The sequence below is a fragment of the Quercus suber genome, unplaced genomic scaffold (genome assembly GCF_002906115.3).
Source record: "Quercus suber isolate HL8 unplaced genomic scaffold, Cork oak 2.0 scaffold_11, whole genome shotgun sequence".
Lineage (NCBI taxonomy): Eukaryota > Viridiplantae > Streptophyta > Magnoliopsida > Fagales > Fagaceae > Quercus > Quercus suber.
The window spans coordinates 778,088-799,322 of record NW_027069477.1 but is presented as its reverse complement, the minus strand read 5'-3'; the positions used below and the strand labels follow the sequence as shown (position 1 = coordinate 799,322).

The following is a 21,235-nucleotide window of genomic DNA, read 5'->3' as shown; positions in this document are numbered from 1 at the left end:
CTCCTCTAGATCTCACAAGAGATTTACACAAAACAGCAATGTATGAGCAACAATACAACTGGAGCAACTCTAAAAACGTGGCTAGGGTTTTGCCTTATATACCTAGGGCAAAAACATAAAACCCTAAACGTTTAATGAGTTAGGGCTGAGTTGGAAATTCTGCAGAAAACGAAATCTGGTCAACTTTCGATCGATCAAATCTATTCTTCGATCGATCGAGCCAGACCGAAATGCCCCAATGCATCTACAGTCTCTCGATTCCAACTTTACAATAATTAAACAACTTTGAGCACACTATAACAAGACTAAACATATCGTTTTGATCATGGTTTGCCAATATTACAAATTAGAGTTCTAAATACATAAATTCCTAAACCTTTAGAACCTAACAACTATGCAAATATTGTTGTGAATGGTTCCACATTTGTAAATTATCAAGTTTGGTGGCCTTACAAAACAAATATTTCATTTTGCAAAAAGCTTTACATGAACTCCTCTTTTATGACAACTTTTTTTTTTTTTTTTTTTTGCCAAAACAACTTAAAAATATTAAGACTTAAGTTAACACATGTGTTAGTTGTAAAACATGTCAATGATATGAAAAATAGAAAGGTTTAAATATTTTTTAAAAAAAACATTTTTAATTAGTGGATAGTAATATAAAACAATTTTTTCTCAATATTTTATGTAACTTTTCCTATAAGATCAATATTGTTGACATCCTTTAAAGATGATACATAATATTTTTGAGAAGAAGAAGCAAAGACTATGCTAACACATAATATAAAATTATTAAGTTTGCGTAATTTAAATTTGTGTTAAAAAAAATATTAATGTTTCTATGATAAAAGTTTTTATCTAAATGATATATAGTAGTTCATATTTTTTTAGACTTGATTCAAAAAGTTCATTCTCAATAGCTTTTTAAGTCTACAAATTGCTCAATCTATAGGCCTAGACACATTCAAAGGGTGCTATCTAAATTATAAATTATATGACCCTTTATCACACAAATATTTTGATTTCTCTAATGTATGGTAAAGGAAGGCAGGTTTGTGTCTAGCCATTTTCTTGATTTGTGCTACATAATTTAATAGTATAGAAGATATGATTGGATTTAAATGTTGAATAAAATAATATGAGAGGAAAAAAGAGTAAAAATAAAATATATAGCAATAAACATCAAATTATCCAAGTCATTCTATGTAATATAATAACGTTATATTATTATATACTATATGTATAATGTAGTAGGATAATATTTAATCAAAGAGAATATAAAAGATAACAACTTAAAACACAAAACTAAATTACATCAACTCAAAGTAGAATTCTAATTAACACAAAAATTCATCAACCTAAAGAATTAATGCAATAAAAAAAAAATCAAACAAAAAATGAAAAACAAATTTTGTGAGAGAGAGAGAGAGAGAGAGAGAGAGAACTAACCTTTTTTGTGTGAGAAAACTATGCATAGAATGAAAAAGAAAATGTCAAATTTATAGTAAGATGTTGAGAATAAGAAGAGTCAAAATAAAAGAAGATAAAAAGGTAGAGAAAGAATGATATTAAGGTAGAAAATAGTGGGGAGATGGAGAGGTAAAAGGAAATGAGAGTTTTGGAAAGTAATAATAAAAATAATGGTTAAAAGATCTTTTTAATTTTTAAATAATAATTAAGTCACCTTAAATGAGAAAATGTTTAAAAAATATATAAGAAAAATTGAAAAGAAAAAAATGATGTCGTCGCTGCTGATGTGGCTCAACGTGAGTGTTGCAACATTAAATGCTACGCTTTAGCTTTTAGTAATATATAGATTGTGCTACTAGACGTATTTTCTTATGCTTTAAATGGATCACCATGCTTGGGGAACTTGGTAACTTGCGTCTGGCAAAATAAAAAGCAGATCATTGTAGCACCCAATGTATATGTTATGGTCCTACATTAATCATAGTTGTACAAGTTTCAGTCAGTTAAAAGTATATCTTACTTTCAATTAAAAAGGTAATCTTGCTTGTATTATTATTCTATATATATATATATATATATTACACTACTTTTCCTTTAGTTTTATCAAACTGACAGTCACCCCAAAACATTTGTATAATAATACCACACCCTTGAGTTTGTATAATTCCAATAGTTAAGTCAATATCCTCTCAAATTGTGATTTCACTGACAGAATATTTCACTTTTAAAGATACTTTTTTTTATCAAAGCTATAGATTGAATGACATTTCCCTCCATCAAGGTTTATGGATGAATGAAAGTCTCTGATGTGTATGTATAAATTAATAAAATTAATTTTAAAAAAAATATTTCGTTAATGAAAACCTTACTATTGTTTTTATACAAACCAAAGGAATTGTAATTTTAATAACCTTAATATATTCCAAACTAGCTCAAGCTTGTTTATAAGCTTTGTTGAGTTACTTAAGTTAATTTAAAACATTTTTTATACTTAAACCTATATATATATTTCTACCTTTGTTAATGCATATTAGGCACCAAACTAATACCATAATTTTATTAATTAACTCATATACACTTCAAAGTAAATCATGAAAAATGTCCTTTTACAAATTTGTCTTTTGAACTTGTAATAAATTAATCATGGAAAAAATTTTCTTAAGTATTCACGAACATATCATGTTGAATTTTGGTTTGTTCAAACTTGGTTCCTTTAAGTAATCAAGCTCTAAACAATTTTAAATATGATTAACTTCCATGTGTACCTTTAAAAGTTAAACTCAAGGGATGAAATGGGATATGTGCAGGCTTAAGTTTGATAATGTTTCAATCATTGACACAGATAGTAGGCCTAGTCAGGTTACTATGGAGCGGTGTAGTGCATATATTGTGAACTATATGTCTAGAAATGGTGCTCTTAGACAGCAACTTTACAAGGAGATTGAGGTAATGTTTATATTGAACTCATCAGTCCTAAGGCGCAATAACTTTGTCCTGCTGTTTCTAAAATCTTGTGTGTATTACAGGTTGCAAGTGTAGATCCATTTCAAGGAAGGGAAAAAGACTACATTATTCTGTCATGTGTGAGTAATGAACATCAGGTTAGTTAATGTAACATTTATGATATTTATTCAGTGTTATTTCTAGCCTGAAGAGTCAGTATTGGTCTTGGTTAACTCTTGTTTTAATGAGGGCAGTGGATGGACATTTGTTTCTAAATATTGGTGTCCCTAACACCATTGTCATCATTGTTGTTGTTGTTTATTTCTATTTTTGAAATGAAGTTTCACTGTCAATTCTTGTATTTGCTGACAAGATTATTTAATATGCTTGTTCATGCTTTAAGAATTTGACACATTTTGAGTCCTATAATACTTTACCTTCATGGACGAGTTTAACAAAATGAAATGGCAATAACTGTCAAAGCAGAAGCGATATTTAGCCTTGTCCTCCTTTTTGGATTACTAGGTATAGTTGATTTCTGTCATATATTCATTATTTTCTAATCATATATTCTCCGTTCGCAGAGGCTGATTGAGAGTCCAAAGGGGGGCTGGGTTGAGCTGCAGTGGCAGTAAATTATTTCTAACCATTATCAAAACTTATCAAGTGCCAGTGAGACCTAGTTCAATTGTCATATTCTTCTACTAGAAGAACAAGACTGAGGGTAAGGTCAGGGTTCAAAACCCAGTATGTTGCGTGTGATTTACAATTTAAAAAATAAACAATATTGGCAGTTCATATAAAACCCTTAATTTTGTGGCCTATAGGCTATGTAATTGATACCTAAAGTATGTGTTTTTAGGTGATTGGCGGATTCTGAATGTTGTAGAGAAAGATATTGTTTGTATGTAGAAAATTTTGTACATGATATATTTATGTATTGATGTTTGACTGCTGGTTCCCTTCTCTACAGGGAATTGGATTCCTTAATGATCCCCGTAGGCTCAATGTTGCTCTAACTCGTGCTCGATATGGTATTGTCATTCTGGGGAATCCTAAAGTCCTGAGCAAACAGCCACTGTGGAATAGCTTATTGACACACTACAAGGTATTTCCTTGTTTTATGCTATTGTGGTTTATCTAAGGCTCTATCTTATTGCACTTGCAATGTGCTGGAGTTGATTTTGGGATGTTGAAGCTAGTCAACTATTATTCTTTGTCTTAAAATGGATCATAACATTTCCCTCTTTGGTTCTCTAAATGTATGAAAGATTCTGTAAGTGGATTTTGTACTTCATTATTTTTTTTTTTAATTTTTATATTAGCCTCCATTTTTTTTTTTTTTTCCATAAAGCAAACAATATTATCAAAGGTGATACCACTTTGATTGTCTAATCCTCGTGCCATTTTAAAAGTTTTAATTATTTTTGAGGCAGAGGGAGCATTTCACATATTGGCAGTATTTTTTATCTTACATCGTGTGCATATTATGCTATTATTTATAATTATATCAAAGATTTGGTATTACATGATACTCTTTTATTCCTACAACGCTTAATTGTTGACCTTTCTACATTAACTGATTAGTGGTTCTTGTTCAATATGTAATGCATGGTATTGCAGATCACTTGTAGATTGATGCAACTAAGCCTTTTTTTTTTTGTACTAAGCAACGTCCTCTCCTTTTTTTTTTGCTAATGTTTCATCAGGAGCATGAATGCTTGGTTGAAGGACCTCTGAATAATTTGAAACAAAGTATGGTTCAATTTCAAAAGCCTAAAAAGGTAGGTGATGGAAATTCAAAAGCCGATATGAGTTTCTTTTAATTTTTGGGCTTTCCTTCCTCTTTTTTTTTTTTTTTTTTTAAGAGAGAGAGAGAGAGGAGGGGGGTGGGGGGGGGGTGGTTAATGGTTGGGGTTGGTTATCAATTATGAAGCATTTATGCGGGTAGGAGCTGATATTAATATTGTTATCTTGAAATAGATCTACAACGATATGAGGCTTTTCTTTAGTGGTGGACCTGGTGCTGTGCCTAATGAAACTTTTGGTTCTGTTGCCTCATCTCCAAATGCTGATAGAAGAAGCGATCGTGGTAGGGGTATGTTATTTATAACATATTGTATATTTACATTATTTGTATTTTCACTAATTATTTTAAATCCAGCAAAGTGGCTTGAGTGTGCTCCTTTGTCACTGTTACTCATTCTTTATTTTTACATTTATTTGCCAAAATTTCGTATTCTATCCTGTATTAGTGTCGTCATGTCCTAAGAATCATTTTTTTATGTTTCAGATGCCAGTTCAAGGTTGCCGCCAAACATTTCGAGATGGATTTTCCATGGCGGGCATGTCTCAGGTATTTATTGTACTTTGCATATGCAACAGTATAGATGTTCGTTCTATTCTTGATTTTCAGTTCTTTCAATGTCTTTCAATTATTATCAGGAATTCTTGGGTGATGACTTCAAAAGCCAGGGATCACATGTTCCTTATAATGTTGCTGAATTTTCCACTCAGGTACATGTCAGGGAAATCCTAGTATTCTTATGTACTTGGTCATATATATTGCATAGTGCAGAGTGTTTGGATGTATTTGATCTTCATCAAGTATTGGAAAGTCCGGGAAGTATATTGTTGTGCTATTTATTGTTTGGGTGTGATGCTTTTAGGGATTACAAGGTGTATTAGGGGTTTGTCTTTGTAATTTATTATTTTTTAAGACTAATGAAATTTATTTGTTGGGTGGGTTAATATTAAATGATTTCACCTATTTGTTTATTATGTTGATGTGTTACTGGCCTGGTCTACAGGCTTCTCAAAGTGGATATGCTGTCGATTATGTTACTCAAGGAGCACAAGGTGGGTTTCCTGGGAACTTTCTAAACCAGAACTCTCAAGCTGGATATTCTCGCTTTGGTACAGGGAATGATTTTATGTCCCAGGTTTGAGGTCATTACCATTCTGAATATGTTTATGCTTTGTTTTATCATTATTTTCTTTTCTTTTTTGAACTTATACTTTGATTTCTGCTGTTTCAGGACACCACACCAAAGTGTTTATAACTAAGACTGTAAGTTTCAATATCCTATTTCACAAAATGCGTTCGGTGGTATCATTGTTTGTACTCATCAATGAAATATTGAGCCAGAGGGCTAAAGTGAAAAAGAAGAAAAAAAAAAACAAATCAAGATTTAGACATATAATGTGGGTTCTTCCAAAAGTTGAACAAGTGTTAGGCTTAGAAGTTTGTTTTGAGCAATTGAGGGTCCAACGTGGAATTCCTAGGAAGTTTGTTTTAAGCAATTGAGGCGTAGAAGTTTGCTTTAGAAGTTGTTCATGGTTTATTATTTCTTCATCATTGTAATCCATGGCCTTGAAACATTGTGTGGGCTTCATTTTTGCAGGGACTTCGCTGCCTGGAATGAGACAGAGGGACTTGATTCAATGGTATGTGGCTCAGCAGAATGAGAAACATAACTACAACTCCATGGAGGAGGCACCAACTGATGTGTCCAAAGTTAAAGCTATTATACAGGTAAATCGACAGCAATTTCTTGCATCCATGCGTTAGAAGTATAGGATCAAATGAATTAAAAAATGGTATCTGTTAATTTTACATAACAAGTGCTTTGTAATGCAGAGTTTGGTACGAAGGGAAGGCCATTTGATAGTGGTATATGATGGTAGGCAAGCAGCAGAGAGTGAAGTTGTCGCGCAACCCACATCTGTATTTAGAAATGAAGGAATTGTATCTGTTATGCCCAGTTTTATGTCATCGATTGAGGAGGCAAAGCTTTTAAGACCATGAAACCAAATCAGTATATGGTCTCGACAGTTCGTAGTTTTCGTCAGGTAACTTAGCAATGTGCTCTGCAGCAAGTTAGGCTCTACAATTCTATGGTGGATCTGGTACAGATGAAAGTTTGATGCCACCAACAGCCTAGTGCGTCTTAGACAGTTTACTAATGCAAGGAAGTATGGTTGCCTGACTAAATTTTTTATTTTATTTTATTTGATGTTATCTAAAGTACAGCTGGCTGCTGCTACTAGAGGTGAACTTTGCTAGTAATTTGTTGTCACTTATGTCAGTGGTGCATCTCCTTGAATCTTAACAAACTGTCATTGTGAAATTGTTGAGATTCAAGCTTCTAATTGTAACATTTTTTTGTTTTGTTTGTTGAAGTGTTAATTGTTACATTTTCTTCAATCTTTTAGTACTATAACCAGCTATGTGGAAACCTCAATTTAGGAAAAAGTTGGTATTTGATTTAAGTAAAATGGTTCAATTAAGCATAAAGCGACACCTAATTAACTCACTTGGAAAGTAAAATGTTTTTTGAATACACTTCTAGCTCAATTTACGCCTCCTGGAATTTTTAATATAAATTGCAATAATTCAAGATTCTTATTCTCTCCATTGTTAATATCGAATTAAAAAAAAAATTACAAGAGTAATTAATTCAATTAAAATGCAATTGCACATGCATTTCAGCTTTCATGCAATTACAAGTGTCTTGTACCGAAAGAGACAACTCGCCTAAGAAAGACAGATTTTGCAGACTAGTACTTAATAATGGCGGAGGACAAAGAAGACAGAGAAGGAGGACGATTCCATAATTAGAACCCTAACCCTAATCACAACAACAACATCAGCAAGAAAGGATCCAAAGGAAAGTAATGCAAGGGATGTCTCTACTACTCGTCTTTGCAAAGATCGAAATCGAAGAACCCCACTTGCGTTGGCATCCCCACAAGCATCATCATAAGAATCAACAAATCAAAAAAAACAAAAAAAACAAAAAAAAACAAAAAAACAAAAAAAAAAAAAAAAAAAAAAGGGATTATAGAGAGATTGAAGAATAGCATCATGTAGGGGAATATGGCAAGCAAGTGCCTGGCAAAAAAATGAAAAAGTTATTTCTCTCTTTTTAATCTTTGTAGTTCATTTCTGTAAGCACTAATTTGTTACTAGTGGGTTTGACACAACTTTATTAATAATGTTAATAATGTATACATACCATTTGCATCATAGGAATGGTTCTTTCACTACAAAAATCTGGGTCTATAGCCGCGTTTAGAAACCGCGGCTATAGACCCCAAAAACGCGGCTATAGGTTATAGTCGCGTTTCCTATAGCTGCATTTACAAACACGGCTTAAGTACCGCAGCAACAGACCTATGGCCGCGTTTTTCAAAAACGCAGCTATAGGTCACACCTACAGCCGTGTTTTTGAAAAATGCGGCTATAGGTTTTCCTAAAAACAAAAATATTTCTGGGTTTTTTTTTTGCCCAGAAGCTTCAAAATTCAAATTAAAAAAAAAAAATCAAAATTAATCACAAATAAAAAAAAATTCAAAAAAAAATTCAAAATCCAACGGAACATACTCACAATACAAACACACCCAAAAAATTTAAAATCAAGCACAACATATTCACAATACAAACAAACCCAAAAAATTAAAAATCAAACACAAACCCAGAAATTCAAAATCAAACACAACGTGCTCCTACATATAAGAACACAAACCCATTTTCTTACTAGCACAAATTCAAGCACAGATCAGCAACACAATATCACAATATCAGCAATCAAGCACAGATCCACAACGTAATCACAATTTCAGCAACACAATAGCACAAATTCAAGCACAGATACATAATAACATCATCTCCATTTTCTTACTAACTAAACATAAAATAACCAAAAAAAAAAACTAGATCTATTGACAAATCAGTGTGCCTGAGATGAAGAAAAAAAAAGAAAGAAAGAAAGAAAGGAAAAAAAAAAAAAAAAAAAAGCAGCAGCTCCAAAGAAACAAAGGAAAAAAAAACGTTACCCAGTAAAGAAGGAAGGAAAAAAAAAAAAAAAAAGAGAGAGAGTTATCCTAATGTGAAGAAAAAAAAAAAAAAAAAAAGAAAAGAAAAGAGTTGCCTAGATGTGAGGGAGGAAGAAAAAAAAAAAAAAAAAGGAAAGAAAGAACTTACGGAGGAATGAAGAGAGAAAGAAGATAAGTGAAGAATGAAGAGAGAAATAAAGAAGAAGGAGAAATAAGAAAAGAAGAGAATGGGGTAGGTGGGGATGTAGATGGGGAAGGGGGGGGGGGGGGGACGTGGGAAACTTTTTTTTTTTTTTTTTTTCTTGTTGTTACATATAGCGGCGTTTTTAAAAAACGCGACTATAGGTCATGTCACTAAAGGGTGACTTGAGCTGCGTTTTGGAAACGCACTTTCAGGTTACCCTATAGCCGCGTTTTCAAAAACGCGGCTATAGGTAACGTCACTAAAGGGTGAGTAAGCCGCGTTTTTTTATAAAACGCAGCTTCAGGTAATTTGACTGGACCTGTAGCCGCGTTTTCAGAAAACGCGGCTATAGCTGACCTTTAGCTGCGCTAGCTGTATTGTGAAACGCGGCTAAATACTAGCTATAGCCGCGTTTTTTAGAAAACACAGCTATAGGTCCCCTTTAAAAAAATTATTCGGTTGGACCTATAGCCGTGTTTTAAAAACGCAGCTATAGGTTGGCTATAGCCCATCCTGTAGCTGTGTTTTACAAAAACGCGGCTTAAAACTGCGTTTTTTGTAGTGTTTCCCTGCAAATATACACCAACAATCATTTATATTTTTCGTTTTCCATTTTCAGTGAAGCTAATGTCTTATTATGGCAAGAATCGAGGAGATTACGGCAATCCACAATAGAAATTAGTTAGAAATGTTAGGAATCCAGTTCAGTTTCAAACTGAGTTCTGAGAATGGTGTGCAAAAAAAAAAAAAAAAACAAAAAAAAAATTCCACTGAAAATTGACTATTAGACACTCGATTTCAAGTCAGTACCTGAGTTCACTATCGGCGAGTACGCCAGGCTGAGAGTTCTTCAATATTTGAGAGTTCTTCAATATTTAATGCAGGTGGGGGAAGGAAAAAATAGTTAGGGGGGGGGGATTTTCCAGTAGAAATCGAGTATCTTAAAGTCGGTTTCCAGTTGAGTGGCACGATGGTAAATAAATAACCAGAAATCGACTCTTTCAAACTCGATTTATGCGAAATCAAGTCTCTTAAACTCGATTTCAATAAAAATTGAGTTTAAGAGACTCGATTTTTACTGGAATTCCCCCTCTATTTTTTCCTTCCCCCACCTACATTAAACCCAGATCCACAAACTAGGAACTTCTTTTTCCTTACCCCACGAGCATAATATATATATATATATTGTTTTTACTACCACCAGTCAAAGGGAGAGTACATAAGATATGGAAAAAAAAAAAAAACAATGGATTAAGCCAGTTACTGTTCATAGGCATTACAGTTGCCTTATGACCTACAGACCAAACAGATTTAACCACTACATGAGGCACACACACAAAAAAAAAAAAAAAAAAAATGCCATTACTAGCTATCATTGAATTTGCCAAAGTACTATCATTGTCGACATTATAGGCAAACGTCGCACAACACAACTAATGTAACGAGTACAATGGATAACGAATAGTCCAATTACAACAACATTCAGCCATAAACAAAATAAGAACTGAGTTGATACAACATAGTCTACATAGTCGCTTAGCACTTGTCCATACCGAAGATAACCAGAAGTCCCACATGTGATGCCATTCCAAAATCGAGTCTCCGGTCGCCTGACAATTGTACTGTTGTTAGTTCCCAAATGCGAAGAGCAAAAACCAAATGAAATTCTAAGTATATTATATAAAAACAGTGACAACACTTGCCTAGTTTGTAGCACTACCACTTGTCGAAGCCCCATGGGAACCGCTTGTCAAAGCCCCACGTGAATTGGGACATCTTCTGCAGTTATGCCCCTCTTGATGACACACTCTGCATCGCTGCCTCGGTTGAATCTCCCTCAAGTCCAGATCTTCCCTCTAGTTTCCCCATTCTCGCCGTACCCCATCCATTTCATTCCTTAATCTTGACTTCACAAGACGACATTTGGCTCGCAACAGCTGTGGGTCAAGCATCCATCGTGGTCCGCAAACGTCCCTCCACAATGATTCTAACAATGGCACCACAAATTGATGTGCATATGTGTCAATGGCGTTCTTCAAACTGTAACATGGGTCAATATAGCTTATGGCATTGAGGTGCAGACCTTGAAGAACTTTAATTGCATGTGAACAAGGGATCTTAATGTTTTGCCACTTTCCACAACCACATGTTCTAGCAAATACGCGTACATCAAGACTGTGGTTTCCCCCTCCACCTCTATGGTCGTTGTACTGAGTAACCACTTGATAAATACCAAGTTCATGATTAAAATTCCTCAAAGTGTGTCCTAAAATTTTCTCCCATTTTTTGGTATAGATCCCCATTGCATAATCACTCCACACCTTACCTTAAGAGAGATCAGAAGCAATTAGTTTATTTCGATTGTGGAAATATGCAACAACTTTGCACCAAATGAACTCAACCATTGTAGCAATGGGCAAACCGCGGGCACCTTTAAGTACCCCATTAAAGCACTCAGAGATATTGGTTGTCATTGCCCCGTAATGTCTTCCACCATCATGTGACTGCGTCCATTTGTCCAAATCCAAACTCATTAGATATGTGTATGGCATATAGCGTGTAATATTGGGATCATTAGGTTTTACACTCCTCAACATATTAATCTCGACATCCTTAATGGTTTGCATTATGGACTCAAATTTAGCTTCATTAGTCGCATATCCAGCTTTCAAGGCCAATGCCTTTAGAGTCGGGTCATCAAAGTGTGTGTTGAAGTTGCTAGCAACATGTCGAAGGCAATATCGATGAAATACTCGTTCTCTTCTATCCTGACCTCTAGGCCACTCTCGAATGGCGCATTTGATACCTTTATGTTGGTCAGAAATAATGCAAATGCCCTCAGCAGGTATGACATGCTTTATCAAAGTCCTGAGACACTCTAAAAACCATCCCCAACTAGCCCTGACTCCTTGTCCACAATAGCAAAGGCGAGAGGCAAAACCTTTTGGTTAGCATCGGTTGCCATTGCAATCATCAACACCCCTCGATATTTACCATACAAATGAGTCCCATCAATACTGATCATCGACCTGCAATATCTGAATGCAGCAATGCATAGAGCGAATGCCCAAAATACATAGCGCAGTAACGTAGTATCTTCTATGCCCCTAGGTATGGTGTAATAGTTGTACCGGGTACCCGAATCCTAATCCAAGTATGCCAACAATAACTTTCGCAACCTTGGTAAGACTCCTCCCAATCCCCATATATCTTAGCAATTGCCTTTTGTTTGTGTCCCATACCTTATAGTAAGAAAGTTCATGCTTATACTTAGAACGTATGATCTCCCAGAGCTCATCAATAGGAGCAGTGTTCTTTTGTCGCAATTTTCCCACAATTTCAGACGCAACAAAATTAGAATCCATCATTTTACCGTCTTTTCGCCAACCAAAGGTATACAACTATGTGGACCCACATAAGACGTGACCATCCACAGACCATTAAGTTTATCCTTCTTGAATGCCCCAACGTACCACTTACAGTTGGTGTCAATGCATGTGGAGCACAATTTAGTTGTGGTCGACCTCCGGATAATAAAATTTTTATTATCACTTGCTGCGCATATTATCAATGCACGCTTCACCACCTCTTTATTTGCAAAAGTCAACCATTTACTAAAATGCATCCCATCTTCCCAAGTAGAAACAAATGGTATCTGAAGAGCTGAAGGATCGATCATATTTTCCCAAGTATTTGCGTAAAAGGACTCGCTAGGAGGTGCGTAGGCAATGGTTGTATTTGTATCATGCTGGACACCAATATCATCGTCTGCATCACCTTCATCATGGTTCTCCATATTTTCCTCTTCAAAAATGGGAGCGACTTCATGGTCATCCACATCGTTCTCAAACTCGCCTCGGTCAATCCTCTCTTCGTACTCGTCCACATGATCAACATTTTCACCATCATTCGTAGCATGATCTTCATCTTCGTCTTCCTCCTCTAAATGTGTCTCTTGAGGATGGAGGGTTTCACCAGTATTGCCAACATGATCTTGAGTTGGGAGTGTATAACTCCCATTGTATACTCTCCCATTGTATACCCTCCCATTGTAGTGCATCCATCATCTAAGGTTGTAAATTGTAAAGACGTTGTTTGTTGCACCGTCTCAGTATCAACTTCTGCAAGCGCCTCCAAACTTACGTACAACTCAGCAGCATTTACTTGGGGCATTTTCTGGATCCTATTAAACATCATCTTTACATGTTTGTCTTATTTGATTGCCATATACCCGTAATTTATTTGTTCATGAAGGACTTCTTGTGGGTAACGATAAATAATCTTTATGTCATACCAAGCACGGTTCAAATTCAATTCATCCATTATTTTCCTTTTCAAATCATTCAACGTCTTCAACTTACGACGTATCATCATGTAGTAGCATTCGATACCCTCCCCTCTAAATGGGAATCCGTCAATCCCTCCAGGATTGTCAAGGGGTCCACCGAAATATACATTTAACTAAATATTCTTTAGAGATTGTGAACCTATTAGAGAGTCAAGTATAATATGTTAGTGACATATTTTTATCTCTTTCATACCCAAACAACAATACAATCATTAAAAATCTAACAATACAAATATACCAAGAATACATCTTAAATATATATCAATCATTCTTTCATACTCAAGCAAAAAAATGAAATCAGAGTTTAGAGAATAATATTTACTCTAATTGATGGGATTTCAGTGGTTTTATCACATTACACGTTTATGTTAAATGACCATTTTATTTTAATTTTTTTTTCTTATGATTTATATTAACTTGAACTGAATTGGACTGNACCGAATGGACTGAAGTGGACTAAAGTGGACTGGATGTACCAAGGTGGACCTAATAGACCAAAATGGACCGAATAGACTAAATTGGACTGAATGCACTAAAGTGTACCTATGGGACCGAAATGGACCAAAAAGAGTGAATGACCAAAGTGGACTGAATGTACCGAATTGACTGAAGTGGACTTAAGAGACTGAAGTGGACTTAAGAGACCGAAGTGGACCGAAGTGGACAAAAAAGAGCGAATGACCAAAGTGACCTGCATGGACCGATGTGGACCAAAATGGACCAAAATTAACTAAATGGACTAAAGTGGTCAAAATTGGATTGAAATGGATCTCAACGTTCTTAAATTATTTAATACTTTTTTGTAAGGGGCAGCTCTTATTTTTTGGAGCAACATTTGATATTTTTAGTAGATGGCAAAACCAAAATGAAGCAATTACATCACCAAATCAATGATTATAATTTCATACTCAAGCAAAAAAAATAAAAAAATAAATAAATTAAAGACCCTTACACCAAACAACAAACTAGAGAGTGAGACCCTTACTTGACATGAGGATGTGCTGGGATTGTATGAGAGTGAGAGGGAGAGTGAGAGAGGGAAGACTCAGTTAAGCTGCTTTGAAATTAAGCACAGGTGAAAGTAAAAGTGAAAGTGAACATGTATGAGAAAAATGCAGTGAACATATGAGACAAATGAAGTGAAGTGAACAAAGACTAATGAAGTGAACTGAAGGACTGACAGACAGGACTATGATAAAGTTTGCTGTCACGTGAAATTGCTTTGCTCTTTAGGGACACAGACCACGTGGCAGATGCTGATCACTCTTAGAAAATCGAGTTTCTGAGACTCGGTTTCACTTTTAGCAAACCGACTCTCTAAGCCTCGAGATCTATGTGGCGTATACATGGCATATCAAGCCACTAAAATCGAGCTTTAAAGGCTCTATATAAAAACCGAGTTTATAAGACTCGATTTCCACGTAAGATACTTTCCACGTCAAAACATAAAAATCGATTCTTAAAGGGTCGATTTTTTAACCAAAATCGACCCTTTTAGGCTCAAGATGCTAATATCTTGTATATTTTCCGAACCGGGTCAGCTAAAGTTTGATTTTAGAGTTTAGTTACCCAGATTCCCCGGATCTAAGGTACGTACCATACCCACTTAAAAAACTCCTGACAATTTGAGAGAGAGAGAGAGAGGATGGCAGTTAAGTCGTCGTCGGTGTTCTTCTTCTCCAGCACGCCTAAAATTACACCTTATAGTCCTCGTTGCTCTAAACTGAAACCTCCACGTGGCATAATCACAGGCTTCAGTTGCTCTGGTTTACGGTATGATGATGATGATGATGATGATAAGCGGAAAGCACCAATAAAGAGAAGCCACGGTGAGTCGTTTTGCTGTATATGCAGAAGAAGGCGTTTCATTGAAGGTGCAACGGCAACCTCAACGGCTTTGGCTGTGTTCCCTAATGGCCCCTCCAATGCTTCCGATTTACACTCTGATGATTATAGGGTACACTTCTAGCTTCTTCTTTTCAAAGCAAAAAAAAAGAAAAAAAAAGAAAAAGATTTTACTTTATGTTGATAAATAAAAAAAGAAAATTATTTCACTATTATTTATCTCATTTTTCATACTGTATTTTTTAATATTATTTATAGATTTTAGTGTAATATTTTAACTAACTTTTAACATTAATTTTTACCATTATTTATAATATTTTAGCAATAATTTTTTAATTTTAACCAAATAAACAATAACTAAATAAATACACTCTTAAACCCACAAAAACAGAAATATTCTAGAGAGACCAAGAGAAAAGAAATACTTTATTTTAGGCGATTACAAGTTAGCCACATCACATCAGTATTGAAATTAATACCATTTAAAATTTTCTTTTGTGATCAAACTTTTTCAGGGATTAAACTGCAACTGTTGAAAAATTTAAGCAATTTTGGATAAAATTTAAGGGACGAAAAGTGTATCTCATCAGTATTGAAATTGATACCATTTCATTTTTTCTTTTGTGACCAAACTTTTTTTGGGATTAAACTGCAACTTTTGAAAAATTTAAGGGATGAAAAGTGTATCTTAGCCTTTTGTGATTTTAGATAATATTAGACATTTTTGTTAGTTCTACAAACTTGATTTATATTGGCATAAGCATAAGCTAAGTGTTGTACCAATGTTGTGACATGTAGTGTTTGATACTCCACCCAACTTCTGAATTGCCTGTATAAGTTGAAAATTATGTGTCAGTTAGGATTTAAGACTAACAATTCGTTTGTGTAGTCTGTGTTGAACAAGGTTCGCCCTCCAAGACCAGATTGGTGTGAGGAGTTCTATGCATCAGTTTTGGATAAATTCATGGACTCTTATGAAGCTGAGGTTAGAGCCCATTTTAGAGCAATTAGTTTGAAGTTTGGTGCATGTATGATTTTTCATGTCAAGTGTAAACATATTTGAAAGTGGTCAAAATTGGATTGAAATGGATCTCAACGTTCTTAAATTATTTAATACTTTTTTGTAAGGGGCAGCTCTTATTTTTTGGAGCAACATTTGATATTTTTAGTAGATGGCAAAACCAAAATGAAGCAATTACATCACCAAATCAATGATTATAATTTCATACTCAAGCAAAAAAAATAAAAAAATAAATAAATTAAAGACCCTTACACCAAACAACAAACTAGAGAGTGAGACCCTTACTTGACATGAGGATGTGCTGGGATTGTATGAGAGTGAGAGGGAGAGTGAGAGAGGGAAGACTCAGTTAAGCTGCTTTGAAATTAAGCACAGGTGAAAGTAAAAGTGAAAGTGAACATGTATGAGAAAAATGCAGTGAACATATGAGACAAATGAAGTGAAGTGAACAAAGACTAATGAAGTGAACTGAAGGACTGACAGACAGGACTATGATAAAGTTTGCTGTCACGTGAAATTGCTTTGCTCTTTAGGGACACAGACCACGTGGCAGATGCTGATCACTCTTAGAAAATCGAGTTTCTGAGACTCGGTTTCACTTTTAGCAAACCGACTCTCTAAGCCTCGAGATCTATGTGGCGTATACATGGCATATCAAGCCACTAAAATCGAGCTTTAAAGGCTCTATATAAAAACCGAGTTTATAAGACTCGATTTCCACGTAAGATACTTTCCACGTCAAAACATAAAAATCGATTCTTAAAGGGTCGATTTTTTAACCAAAATCGACCCTTTTAGGCTCAAGATGCTAATATCTTGTATATTTTCCGAACCGGGTCAGCTAAAGTTTGATTTTAGAGTTTAGTTACCCAGATTCCCCGGATCTAAGGTACGTACCATACCCACTTAAAAAACTCCTGACAATTTGAGAGAGAGAGAGAGAGGATGGCAGTTAAGTCGTCGTCGGTGTTCTTCTTCTCCAGCACGCCTAAAATTACACCTTATAGTCCTCGTTGCTCTAAACTGAAACCTCCACGTGGCATAATCACAGGCTTCAGTTGCTCTGGTTTACGGTATGATGATGATGATGATGATGATAAGCGGAAAGCACCAATAAAGAGAAGCCACGGTGAGTCGTTTTGCTGTATATGCAGAAGAAGGCGTTTCATTGAAGGTGCAACGGCAACCTCAACGGCTTTGGCTGTGTTCCCTAATGGCCCCTCCAATGCTTCCGATTTACACTCTGATGATTATAGGGTACACTTCTAGCTTCTTCTTTTCAAAGCAAAAAAAAAGAAAAAAAAAGAAAAAGATTTTACTTTATGTTGATAAATAAAAAAAGAAAATTATTTCACTATTATTTATCTCATTTTTCATACTGTATTTTTTAATATTATTTATAGATTTTAGTGTAATATTTTAACTAACTTTTAACATTAATTTTTACCATTATTTATAATATTTTAGCAATAATTTTTTAATTTTAACCAAATAAACAATAACTAAATAAATACACTCTTAAACCCACAAAAACAGAAATATTCTAGAGAGACCAAGAGAAAAGAAATACTTTATTTTAGGCGATTACAAGTTAGCCACATCACATCAGTATTGAAATTAATACCATTTAAAATTTTCTTTTGTGATCAAACTTTTTCAGGGATTAAACTGCAACTGTTGAAAAATTTAAGCAATTTTGGATAAAATTTAAGGGACGAAAAGTGTATCTCATCAGTATTGAAATTGATACCATTTCATTTTTTCTTTTGTGACCAAACTTTTTTTGGGATTAAACTGCAACTTTTGAAAAATTTAAGGGATGAAAAGTGTATCTTAGCCTTTTGTGATTTTAGATAATATTAGACATTTTTGTTAGTTCTACAAACTTGATTTATATTGGCATAAGCATAAGCTAAGTGTTGTACCAATGTTGTGACATGTAGTGTTTGATACTCCACCCAACTTCTGAATTGCCTGTATAAGTTGAAAATTATGTGTCAGTTAGGATTTAAGACTAACAATTCGTTTGTGTAGTCTGTGTTGAACAAGGTTCGCCCTCCAAGACCAGATTGGTGTGAGGAGTTCTATGCATCAGTTTTGGATAAATTCATGGACTCTTATGAAGCTGAGGTTAGAGCCCATTTTAGAGCAATTAGTTTGAAGTTTGGTGCATGTATGATTTTTCATGTCAAGTGTAAACATATTTGACAGCACTTGTGTGTGCAATCTTATGTTGTGTGGTAGATTGCAGATTACAAGTCGCAATTGTTTAGTAACTTGAAGGGGAGGGCTCAAAGAGTTTTGGAGATTGGCATTGGTACAGGCCCTAATCTCAAGTATTATGCTGGTGAAGCTGATGTCCAGGTTTTTGGTATGGATCCCAATAGAAAGATGGAAAAGTATGCTCAGGCAGCAGCAGAGGCCGCTGGCCTGCCACTTACAAATTTTGAATTCTTACATGCAGTAAGAATGCTTCCATTTATGGCACTACTTTATTCTAAACTTTTTATGATATAACATTTCTCTGCCTGAATATTGTACTTTCCATAATTTAAATTCTAGAAATATCCACTGGTGGTGTCCAAGAAGTAGCACTCTATGCCATTATAATTTGCAACATTGTGGTATTTTTAGTGGGGAAAGATCCAATGACAGTTGTTTCAAATATCAACAATTGGATTGATAGCCTAGGATTCTTATGTAAGGCAATTGAAGCATCTCTAGTGATGTGCATTTGATCGGTTAAATTTGCATATTAAGTTGGAAAACTGATACTTTAATCAATGCTTCAAGCCCTTGCTACTTTGGAAGGCAGGTTTTGGCATGTTATATCTTTCTACTAGATTTAGATGATGTTTTTATTGTTTTTTCCCTTGGTAATATTTGGTTGTGAACTACAAAGCTGTTCTTTAGATTCTGAAGATGCAAAAATTATACAGGTTGGGGAGGCTATACCCTTAGGTGATGCTTCTGTTGATGCAGTTGTTGGAACACTTGTGTTGTGTTCTGTTAAAGATGTTGATATGGCACTGAAAGGTATTTAACCATCTAGCTCTTAAAAGTTCCTTTTTACTTTTATAGATTTAATTAGTTGAAGTTTATATAGAAACCTCATATTCTGTGAGAAGCAATGGAGCATGCATAAGTTAAGTACTTCATATACAGTATGATTTTCTTTTTGCAAATTGGTTAGACTTTTCCCATAATTGCTTGCTTAACTGTGTTATCGTTCTAACTAATAAGTTATTGTTTTGGAGTTTGATTTAATAACTTAGAAATGAGTATTGGTGTTAATTTTCAAAGCTTATTACCTTTAATTACTGAGATTTGGATTCAACATACTGAGTGGAAAAAATGTGTAGTATTTGGATGCACAACGCAGTTTTGTAGCATTTGAAGGCAAAAATTCATCCGCTAGATTAGAGATAATACTATAGTGGAGCATTGGCTGAAATGAAGACTGAAAGTCTGAACTGATTACCTAATGAGGACCAAACATAATATGCATGCTTATGTTAAATGCTTATATACAAAAAACTGATGGATTTAATTTCCAAATGCACCCCAAGGAGGTGCATAGTTACTAGGATTTTCTGACTCAATATCCAAATATTTGACAAATTCTCTATTGCCATTGTATCCAGAGGTGAAGAGGGTGCTGAGACCTGGTGGTATTTACCTTTTTGTGGAACATGTGGCTGCTAAAGGTATTAAGCTGAACTTCTTGGTTAACTAGCAAGACAGAAAGTTGTCAATCTAGTGAATGATAAATTACTTATTGTCCTCAAAACTTAAATTGTTAAGAAATGGTGAATTTTTATTCAACTATTATTCTAATAGTGAATGGCCTTTTCCTTTTCCATTCTTTTTGCTATTGTTTTGGTGGTGCAGATGGAACAGTTCTTAGATTTATACAGAATGTTCTTGATCCTTTGCAACAGACAGTTGGTGATGGGTGTCACCTTACCAGGGAAACAGGAATGAAGATATCTGAAGCCGGGTTTTCTGGTGTTGAGCTTAACAAGGCTTTCTTGTCTAATGCCTCCTTTGTAAACCCCCAGGTCTATGGTATAGCTTGTAAGTAACACCAAGAGTAACTCATTGTTGTTCTCAATTCCAGTTCCTACATCTCAGCTTCTTTTGATGTAGATTGTTGCATTAGTTTTGTGTGGGTACCAGGGGGGTCATTCCATTAGTTAAGGTTCACAAACATTGACACATGGGGTTTGATTTGAAGAATGACAAGTACACAATTCCGACCAAGTCATCAAATGCTTTTGGTTGTTGGGTAGTTTGTAGACTACAGTTACTGTTCACTCAGAGCATGGCCAAATTCATTGGAAGCAGTTGTTGTATACTACAGAATTCAGAAGACATTCTCATTATTTAGATATAGGTTTGAAAAGGTTTGTTCTTTTTTCTACCCCTCATTTCATTTGCAAACATGTTGAGAAACAAGCCTTGCAGTTAAGTGTTCAAGTGCTGAATATTTCTTGCAGTAGGGTCATGATAGAATGTTTTGTTGAAAACATAATAGATAAAACCATGTGGAAGCAGCAATTTCTGGGTTCAAATTCATCAGGAAATCTTTTTCAAATGGTCTATTTTTCTAGATTTGTTTTTTTTGAAGTATTCAAGAGCTTGTTGATGCAATCTGATCGAACCTGAATGTGCTAAGAACAATGTGTTCTATACCATTTTAACTTATCATTGTGATGCACATTTGATTGTAGTCATGTAATCTAAGAAAATGTGATGAATATATAGTATATTTCACTCTAATCTTGTGATGACTTTCCTAGACATGTCTGGAGCTGTCTTTTTCTTTTAGTTTTTAACTTATTTGTGTATGTACAGCCTTTTAAATAAGTTAATAAACTCTCAGAAAAAAAAGTTTCAACTCTAAAGGTAATAAATGCTTGAATAATGCCATTGCTTGTTTCAAGAGGAAGGGATGGTTTCAAAGTTCAACCAAAGGAGCGATGAATATTAAATAAAAGGGAAAAAAATTATATGAATACCTTCGTTTGTCACACCCATTGATTATCAAAATCTAATTGAGAGGTCCACATGCTAGTTGTCACAT

General features: G+C 34.6%; 2 protein-coding genes and 1 non-coding gene across 3 annotated transcripts; all 3 read left to right on the top strand.

Annotated features, from left to right (window-relative positions):
- The first annotated feature begins 2,769 nt into the window (after positions 1 to 2,769).
- On the top strand, positions 2,770 to 5,090 carry LOC112031510 (regulator of nonsense transcripts 1 homolog). The gene is made up of 6 exons (XM_065779195.1): positions 2,770 to 2,916; positions 2,997 to 3,071; positions 3,887 to 4,021; positions 4,623 to 4,697; positions 4,897 to 5,011; positions 5,083 to 5,090. The coding sequence occupies exons 1-6, from the start codon at positions 2,770 to 2,772 to the stop codon at positions 5,088 to 5,090; spliced, it is 555 nt and encodes a 184-aa protein (XP_065635267.1).
- Positions 5,091 to 5,177: 87 nt separating this feature from the next.
- On the top strand, positions 5,178 to 5,850 carry LOC112031512 (uncharacterized). Its single transcript, XR_010631107.1, has 3 exons — positions 5,178 to 5,269; positions 5,359 to 5,430; positions 5,724 to 5,850. It is a non-coding gene; the product is annotated as an uncharacterized LOC112031512 (transcript).
- An 11,153-nt stretch (positions 5,851 to 17,003) lies between these two features.
- Positions 17,004 to 20,931, top strand: LOC111992641 (uncharacterized). The gene is made up of 6 exons (XM_065778614.1): positions 17,004 to 17,406; positions 18,184 to 18,279; positions 18,394 to 18,612; positions 19,089 to 19,185; positions 19,794 to 19,856; positions 20,041 to 20,931. The coding sequence occupies exons 1-6, from the start codon at positions 17,095 to 17,097 to the stop codon at positions 20,232 to 20,234; spliced, it is 981 nt and encodes a 326-aa protein (XP_065634686.1). The 5' UTR covers positions 17,004 to 17,094; the 3' UTR covers positions 20,235 to 20,931.
- The last annotated feature ends 304 nt before the right edge of the window (positions 20,932 to 21,235 follow it).